This window comes from Hordeum vulgare, chromosome 2H, assembly GCF_904849725.1.
Source record: "Hordeum vulgare subsp. vulgare chromosome 2H, MorexV3_pseudomolecules_assembly, whole genome shotgun sequence".
Classification (NCBI taxonomy): Eukaryota; Viridiplantae; Streptophyta; class Magnoliopsida; order Poales; family Poaceae; genus Hordeum; species Hordeum vulgare.
In genome coordinates, this window is record NC_058519.1 from 492,341,679 (window position 1) to 492,351,240 (window position 9,562).

Genomic DNA, 9,562 nt, shown 5'->3' on the forward strand with positions numbered 1-9,562 from the left:
CTTATAAAATATATTGAATTCGATGAAGTTGAATTATGCTTTATTCATGTTTTCATTAAGAGGAAAGGCTAAAGAATGTCTATTAGCATTACCTAAAGGATCCATTATACCTTGAAATATTTGTTGCAGTATGTTCATGACTAAATATTCTTCTGCTTGCAAAATCATGCATCTACATGCTAATATTACAATGTTCAAAGCGGAAAGACCACAAGCCAGGAGCACTTCTGTGGGAACGTATGAAATAAGCTGTTAGGAACTGTCCTAACCATGGCATAGAAGAATGGCTAATTATCCTCATTTATAACACTTTAAATCATTTATCAAAGAAAATGCTTGCCACTGTTGCAGGAGGGACTATTGTGGAAAAACAAGTTGCGAAAGTAAATAAACTCCTAGACCATATACCCCCTCCGTTCCTAAATATAAGTTTTATAAAATTCAATACGAATTATATATGGATGTATATTGATATATTTTTAAAGTGTAGATTCACTTATTTTGCTCCGTATGTAGCCTATTTTAAGAATGTTTTAAAAATACTTATATTTAGGAACGGAGGGAGTACAAGATAATCATGCTCGGTGGCATGTTGATATCTTCAAATGGATGCATGTTCACTTTGATATCCTCCATTTTGTAAGTAGAAGCACCTAAACATGGAAACAGTTGTCTGGTATCACAAGAAACAACTGAGAATAAGGTCTACTGATATTCAAAATAGAAATTCTATATAATCAGTGTGCTCGAAGCATAGTGAGCTCTGTGTATTCAAGAAATAAATGGCTTTTGAAAATGATACTAAGTACTAACGTCGATTATCATGGTAAAATACTGTGTGAATTCATCTCCTTATACTACAATGTTTCGTGTTAATATAGCAAGCACAGTTAATAAAGGCGCAAATTAGTCAGGTTGTTGTTCTGACCGAAGGCCTCATTTAGCTGGACAAATCCCATGAGAAATCCTCATTTAGTAATACCGAGAAAAGCAGAAGTATCTTCAAGGCTTCAATTGATGGGCATAAACTTGATTCCATGACTACCCTATCACAAAATCCAAAAGAGCAAACAAGAAAAGGACGTACTAGTTATCTACAGGTAGGCAGTCGGGCTCGTCGCACCCCTGCCGCCTGACGTCGGCATGAATGCCAGCGCCAGGAGCATCACCAGCATTGCCACTGGCACGAGCATAAGCATCGACGGCGGCGGAGGCAGCGGCGGCAGGACGAGCGGGAGGATCACCAGCGACGCGGTGACGAACATGAGCACGAGGAACGTAAAGTACTTGCCGAAGAAGCTATCGCTGCAGCTGCAACGACCGGGATCCTCCTCTCTTCTGTACCCTGCTTTCTGTTGGAACGGCAGAACCATCGGCGCCGATGGCGACGACGACGTGCTTCCGGCGGCACCTGCTCCGCCTCTGCCGCTCTCCATGTCGTCTGCTGGCGTAGATGCGTTGCACTTGAGGCTACTGCTGATCAGCTCTTGGATGTCCTCCGACTCCGAAGATTCATTTCTTGCGCTCAAGAACATGAGGAGCTACCATGGATTTTGACACCTCTCTCTCTGCTCTTTCCGTGAAGATCGAGTCTTCTTAAAGTGGAAGATAGTGCAGTGCTAGAGCTTTGAGTTGAAGCAGCTTTGGTAGCTCAGAATTCTTTGCTGAATCAGATCAGATCTGGCAATCTACAAACCCTGTGGATTGTTGCGAAAAAGGATAGCTTATCAGCATGTGAAGCAATAGAGCTAATGACCAGCAGTCTTTTCCTTGCGTAAGCTTTACGTGTATACCTAGGTTCCGTCCTACCACTACATTTCAAGAAGAAAAGTCTGTAAAGCCATAGAAAAAGGGAGGAAAACATCATAAAAGTAGACAAAATGGCATTCCTTGTTCTTTCAGAAAAGGGACCCAGCTCCTAATTTTTCCTAGGGCTAAACAGGACGAAATGAGTACCCCAAAGATCCAATTCCCAACAACACAACCATTACTAATTACATCTAGCTAGTACCTGGGAAAGAATCCATAACTAATATATACAGGACAAAAATAGCAATCAAATAAATATACTAGCTCATCTGTGAGACCGCCGAGTGGTACAATCCAAAGCATGCAATTACTGATTACGAGCTTAATTTCGCCCACATGTGTAAGTAAGCAAGGTACGTGCACACCGACAGAAGTAGATATACGATCACATGCATATATAGCCAGATGTCAACGTAGAAATCGAAGCATGTGACTACCTGGTGAAACCGATGGCACATGAGCTAGCATCTTTTCCTGGGCATCAAGCTTGGTATGCACATCAGCAGTACTCCAGCACCGACCGGGGCTTTTGACGATCACTCGTTCATGGACTGAGAGATGCAGACAGGCAGACGGTAGAAGGAAGAAAAAGATAGAAGGCGGGGATAGGGAGGGATGGCAGGGGGGCTGGATGCAGTGCATCCAGCCAGCCAGAGCCAGGGGTATTAGTCATCGCGTCCCATGCAAGTTGTGGCGATGGTGGGGGAGTATTATATGGAGGAGGGGATGGAAAGGAAGAGGGGTTCGTCTCCCCTGGCCGTCCTCGCTGCCCTCGTACGTGTTTCTCGCTGCCCTACTTTTCAATTTGTATGCACCTGCCCCCACCGCGCTGGCGGCCTCGGTCGGGGAACTCGTAGGATCCACTCAGGTGTCCGCAGCGCGGCCTCGTTAATCGCAGCGGAAATCTAGGGGCGTCGATCCATCGCTAGTGACGCTCCTTTGTTTATGGTTTCAGCGGAATCTGGACTGTCCCGGCGCGTCTCACTACGCGAAAAATAGCCAAGGACATCTCTCTCAATTGATCCTACGTGTCACTCTGATTTGTTGCTACAGATAGTTTCTTTAAACTAGATTTTTTTAACAGAATAGAAATGCAGATGCCTCACATTCATCACGTACACTCAATCTATGAACGTGCATATGAAAGAAAAGAGATGAATCGTATTCCTCTTGGAAGTGACGAGTGCGTGTTATATAGATGAAGATAAACACATGTTGTTGGACAGGTTGTTTGTATCTTGACCCCCTAGTCCAAGACTATAGAAGATAAAGATCTAGGGAGTCTATCCAATAACCTCAACCCGCCCAAGATTTACATAACACACACACATACACCGTGACATAATTGTCACGTTACACAACTTCTAACCTATCATTTAACATCCTTCCTCAATCTCAACATATCAATGTTTAGATTATTTTTGAAGGCTTGAAGTTGTCGAGCTTGTAGAGCACTAGTGGAAAACGGGCCTTTGACCGGGACCCTTTAGTCCCGGCCTGCCTCTGGGCCGGGACTAAAGGCCCGGCCACGTCGCCCCAATTCTCAATGCCTCCCTCGAGGCTTTAGTCCCGGCCCGTAAGGAGCCTTTAGTCCCGGTTCGTGTCCCAAACCGGGACTAAAGGGCTACGCGGTGGGCAGTGGTGGTGGCAACCATTCGTATCCCCCTTTAGTCCCGGTTGGTGGCTCAACCCGGGACTAAAGGCCTAACACGTGGCCTGCCGTAGTGGTGGCAACCGTTGGTTTACCTCTTTAGTCCCGGTTGGTGGCTCAACCCGGGACTAAAGGCCCAAACGGTTTGCATCCCGCGTCGTTTCGGGCGATGAAAAGCACGAACCGAAGCAGAGTCGCCATTTCTTTGTTTCTTCTTCTCTCTCGCTCTCGCTCTCTGTTCTTCTCCTCTCTTCTTCCCTTCTCTTCTTTCACCATGCCAACTCGTTTTGAAAAGGTGCTCGCACATGGCACGACCATGCTCGATGTCGTGTACACGAACGAGAGCAGGGAGATGCCGTTTTTTCTTGAACAGTTGAAGGAACGATGGCTTGACGCCGCAATGGATGATGAGAAGTTCTTGGGGCTTGATCTGGAGTACACGGCCGATCAACGCGGTGTTGCCGTCATCCAACTATGCTTCGCACACCATGTCTTGATCTTCCAATGGGCGAGGTAAGTTTTGAGGCTTTCTTTGATCCAAGATAATGACATTGTAAGTTTATTTGTTTCAATCATAGTTGGTTCCCTTCAAATAGTTGTAGTGAAACAATTTTGATTAGTTGAAGGGGAACACAATCTAATTGGAATAGTGTTCCATAATCTGAAAAATCGTATTAGAATCAACTAGTGTTTAATATGTTCCATTGGAATCATAGTTGGTTCCCTTCAAATAGTTGTAGTGAAACAATTTTGATTAGTTGAAGGGGAACACAATCTGATTGGAATAGTGTTCCATAATCTGAAACATCGTATTAGAATCAACTAGTGTTTAATATGTTCCATTGAAATCATAGTTGGTTCGCTTCAAATAGTTGTAGTGAAACAATTTTGATTAGTTGAAGGGAACACAATCTGATTGGAATAGTGTTCCACAATCTGAAAAATCTGATTGGTTCAATATGTTCCATTGAAATCATAGTTGTAGTGATACAATTTTATGCGGTGTTCTTTGATCCAAGGTTATGAAAATTGCATATAGCTAGTGATCTCTCTAGGTTCCATTGGATAGCAATATGATATGTCATAGTCATGAAAATTGCATATAGCTAGTGATCTCTCTAGGTTCCATTGGATAGCTATAGTGATCTCTCTAGGTTCCATTGCATATGTTCTATTTGAATCCTAAAGATAATTTTCTCTTTAGTTGTAGTGAAACATGTTTCCTTATTGCAGCAGTATGTAACATTTGTTCCATTTTAATTTGTTTCTGTTGTAGTAGTGACAAGCATTGTCCAGAACTCATGGACTTCCTTCGCAGCGGCATCACTTTTGCTACCGTTGACATAAGGAACGACAAGCGGAAGATGAGGTACAACTTCGGTATTGAGATACCAACTGGTTGCCTCATTGATCTCCAAACGGTATTCAGGCTTCGACATGTCAGGAGTTCGATGCCTCATATGGCAGTTGCCTTGATCGACGAGGAATATGGTGATATGAAGACCAGTTTCCCAAAGTCTCAGCACAAACTTTGGGAGAAGGCCCCACTTGATCGTATCAACATTGAGTATGCAGCAAAAGATGCATACGTTTCATACAGTTGTACCGCAAGATTCGAGTCGTCAACTATGGCCAGCGTCACCTCGAGGAAGGTGGACATTCTGATTCAGACGATTCAGACGAGTAGTGTTCTCAACGTCGAACACTTGTATATATATCTATGGTAGCTATTATTATGTACTGTTTGGACAAGTATCATGTACTGCTTGGACCAATTTATATATGTCTAGTTTCTGTTTGTGCCATTATAGTTTCAAATTTGAATGGTTTAGCCCTTTCTAACTTCATTTGCTACTTTTGAATGGTTTAGCCCTTTCTAACTTCATGGTATCATGCATTTCGACCACATATATATACAAAAAGTCTTCAGTTCAAATAAGTTCAAAAAATGAAATCCCTTTTGTAACAGATTTGTTTTTGATTAAAACAGTCATTTAAAAATGAAAGACCATTAGTCCCACGTGGCGTGCAGCGGAACCACGTGGCGTGCCGCGGAACCACTTTTGTTGTGGGGGTCGCTTTTCCTTCTTCTCCTTGTGCTAGATATTTGTTATGCATTAGGGAAAGAAGGAATAGCGACCATCATCGACGGTCAAAAAATCAGGTGAGGGAGTGTCCACCATACATGAGAGAAGAAGAATGCCGACTATTGTTGTGGGGGTTGCTTCTCCTTCTTCTCTTTGTGCTAGATATTTGTTATGCACTAGGGGAAGAAGGAGTAGAGACCATTATAGACGGTCGAAAAATCAGGTGAGGGAGTGTCCACCATACATGAGAGAAGAAGAATATCGACTGTTGCTGTGAGGGGTCGTTTCTCCTTCTTCTCCTTGTGCTAGATATTGGTTATGCACTAGGGGAAGTAGGAGTAGCGACCATCATCGACGGTTGAAAAATCAGGTGAGCTAGTGTCCACCATATATGAGAGAAGAAGAATGTCGTCTCTTATTGTGGGGGTCGCTTCTACTTCCAAAGAGATTGTCCATTTTGTACACGAAGTGCATCCAGTTTTTAACGTAACCCTCTCAACTTTCTCGCACATGCTATGTGGGTGAAATGATGATAGCATGCCAACTTTCAACATTTTCAGAGTTCATTTCTAGTGCTTTTCAATTTCAGGGTCAACTAGCTCAAAAAAAAAGTAAATGCACGAAGAATACCAAATGAAGTCAGAAATTGTTGAAATTTTGTGATGTGCCTTTGAATGGTGCATTTTGACCACACAAAAAGTATGGAGTTCAAATAAGTTCAAAAAAATGAAATCCCTTTGTAAGAGATGAGTTCTCGTTCGAAACGCTGATACTTCGAGAGGGATTGTCCGTTTTGTACACGAAGTGCATCCAGTTTTTGTCGTAGCCCTCTCAACTTTTTAACACATGCTATGTGGGTGAAATTATGAAAGCATTCCAACTTTCAACATTTTCAGAGTTCATTTGTAGTGCTTTTCAATTTCAGGGTCAACTAGCTCAAAAAAATAAGTAAATGCACGAAGAATACCAAATGAAGTCAGAAATAGTTGAAATTTTGTGATGTGCCTTTGAATGATGCATTTTGAACACAAAAAAAGTATGGAGTTCAAATAAGTTCAAAAAAATGAAATCCCTTTGTAAGAGATGAGTTCTCGTTCGAAACCCTGATACTTCGAGAGAGATTGTCCGTTTTGTACACGAAGTGCATCCAGTTTTTGTCGTAGCCCTCTCAACTTTTTATCACATTCTATGTGGGTGAAATGATGATAGCATGCCAACTTTCGACATTTTCATAGTTCATTTGTAGTGCTTTTCAATTTCAGGGTCAACTAGCTCAAAAAAAAAAAGTAAATGCACGAAGAATACCAAATGAAGTCAGAAATTGTTGAAATTTTGTGATGTGCCTTTGAATGGTGCATTTTGAACACACAAAAAGTATGGAGTTCAAATAAGTTCAAAAAAATGAAATCCCTTTGTAAGAGATGAGTTCTCGTTCGAAACCCTGATACTTCGAGAGAGATTTTCCGTTTTGTACACGAAGTGCATCCAGTTTTTGTCGTAGCCCTCTCAACTTTTTAACACATGCTATGTGGGTGAAATGAAGATAGCATGCCAACTTTCAACATTTTCATAGTTCATTTGTAGTGCTTTTCAATTTCAGGGTCAACTAGCTCAAAAAAAGTAAATGCACGAAGAATACCAAATGAAGTCAGAAATTGTTGAAATTTTGTGATGTGCCTTTGAATGGTGCATTTTGAACACACAAAAATTATGGAGTTCAAATAAGTTCAAGAAAATGAAATCCCTTTATAAGAGATGAGTTCTCGTTCGAAACGCTCATACTTCGAGAGAGATTGTCCGTTTTGTACATGAAGTGCATCCAGTTTTTGTCGTAGCCCTCTCAAATTTTTAACACATGCTATGTGGGTGAAATGATGATAGCATTCCAACTTTCAACATTTTCATAGTTCATTTGTAGTGCTTTTCAATTTCAGGGTCAACTAGCTAAAAAAAATAAATAAGTAAATGCACGAAGAATACCAAATGAAGTCAGAAATTGTTGATATTTTGTGATGTGCCTTTGAATGGTGCATTTTGAACACACATAAAGTATGGAGTTCAAATCAGTTCAAAAAAATGAAATCCCTTTGTAAGAGATGAGTTCTCGTTCGGAACAGTGATACTTCGAGAGAGATTGTCCGTTTTGTACACGAAGTGCATCCAGTTTTTGTCGTAGCCCTCTCAACTTTTTAACACATGCTATGTGGGTGAAATGATGATATCATGCTAATTTCAACATTTTCAGAGTTCATTTGTAGTGCTTTTCAATTTCAGGGTCAACTAGCTCAAAAAAAATAAGTTAATAGTTTGGATAGTCAAATAATTACTTTTGAAAATTGAAAATAATATTGCATTATTTATTCAATTTCAAACACTTTTCATTATCATAGTTTTGTCAAATTCTCAAATATGCAAAAAGAATTTTAATAAACATAGTTTTTAATTGAAAATAGCAAAATAGTTAATAGTTTGGATAGTCAAAATAATTACTTTTGAAAATAGAAAATAGTTTTGCATTATTTATTCAATTTCAAACACTTTTCATTATCATAGTTTCGTTAAGTTCTCAAATATGCAAAAAGAATTTTAATGAACATAGTTTTTAATTGAAAATAACAAAATAGTTAATAGTTTGGATAGTCAAAATAATTACTTTTGAAAATAGAAAATAGTTTTGAATTATTTATTCAATTTCAAACACTTTTCATTATCATAGTTTTGTCAAATTCTCAAATATGCAAAAAGAATTTTAATAAACATAGTTTTTAATTGAAAATAAAAAATAGTTAATAGTTTGGATAGTCAAAATAATTACTTTTGAAAATAGAAGTAGTTTTGAATTATTTATTCAATTTCAAACACTTTTCATTATCATAGTTTTGTCAAATTCTCAAATATGCAAAAAGAATTTTTAATAAACATAGTTTGTAATTGAAAATAACAAAATAGATAATAGTTTGGATTGTCAAAATAATTACTTTTGAAAATAGAAAATAGTTTCGAATTATTTATTCAATTTCAAACACTTTTCATTATCATAGTTTTGTCAAATTCTCAAATATGCAAAAAGAATTTTTAATAAACATAGTTTTTAATTGAAAATAACAAAATAGATAATAGTTTGGATAGTCCAAATAATTAATTTTGAAAATAGAAAAAAATTGAAACTATATGAGAATTCATAGAGAAAATTCAATCTAAATTCAAAGTGAACTCACTTTGAATTCAGATTGAATTTTCTCCACAATTTCGAATATAGTTTCAATTTTCGGTGAGTTTAGGCCCGTAAGCCTGCTTTAGAGAGGAGCTCGATGGACAAGCTGCGACGGGTCTTATAAACAAGTGTTAGTCCCCCTCGCTGGGCGAGGTGGGACTAAACTTATCGTGCAACCGAGGAGGGGCTTTAGTCCCGGGTGGAGCCATGCCCCGGGACTAAAGACCCCCTTTAGTCCCGGCTGGAGCCACGCACCGGGACTAAAGACCCCCTCGTTCCCGCCTTCTGGTCTGCCCGAAAAAGGGCCTTTAGTCCCGGGTCGTGGCTCCACCCGGGACTAAAGGGGGTCTTTAGTCCCGGTTCGAGCCACACACCGGGACTAAAGATCCACCTATATAAGCGGGACTTCGAAAAATTCCAACCCAAATCGTCCATTTCTCTTCTTCTTCCTCTCGTTCTCCTGCCCGGCGCGGCACAGCGACGAACTCGACGACGCCGTCAGGCTGCCCGCCGTCCTGCTCGCCGCCGCCTGCCGTCCTCCTCGTCGTCGCCGTCGTCCTCCTCGCCGCTGCCGTCCTCCTCGCCGCGCGCCGCCCTCCTCGTCGCGCGTCGCCGTCCTCCTCGTCGTGCGCCGTCGACACCTCCGGCCGGTAAGCCCCCCGCCCCCTCCTCCCCAACACTCCGGCCAGTAGAAGAAAAGAAGAAAAAGGAGAAGAAAAGAAGAAAAAGGAGAAGAAAGGAAGAAAAGAAGAAAAAGAATTTTTTTGTCATTTAATTCCTATTGTTATTAGGTTTGTGCTA

The 9,562-nt window shown here is 40.6% G+C and overlaps 1 protein-coding gene across 1 annotated transcript; it reads right to left on the reverse strand.

Moving 5' to 3' along the window:
* Positions 1 to 824: 824 nt before the first annotated feature.
* On the reverse strand, positions 825 to 2,506 carry LOC123430328 (protein AUXIN-REGULATED GENE INVOLVED IN ORGAN SIZE-like). Its single transcript, XM_045114195.1, has 2 exons — positions 2,247 to 2,506; positions 825 to 1,697 (listed from the first exon to the last, which is right to left on the reverse strand). The coding sequence occupies exon 2, from the start codon at positions 1,533 to 1,535 to the stop codon at positions 1,095 to 1,097; it is 441 nt and encodes a 146-aa protein (XP_044970130.1). The 5' UTR covers positions 1,536 to 1,697; positions 2,247 to 2,506; the 3' UTR covers positions 825 to 1,094.
* Positions 2,507 to 9,562: the final 7,056 nt, after the last annotated feature.

Bases quoted from the DNA above. Each gene is read 5' to 3' on its own strand.
- LOC123430328 (XM_045114195.1), bottom strand. From the start codon at position 1,535: ATGTTCTTGAGCGCAAGAAATGAATCTTCGGAGTCGGAGGACATCCAA.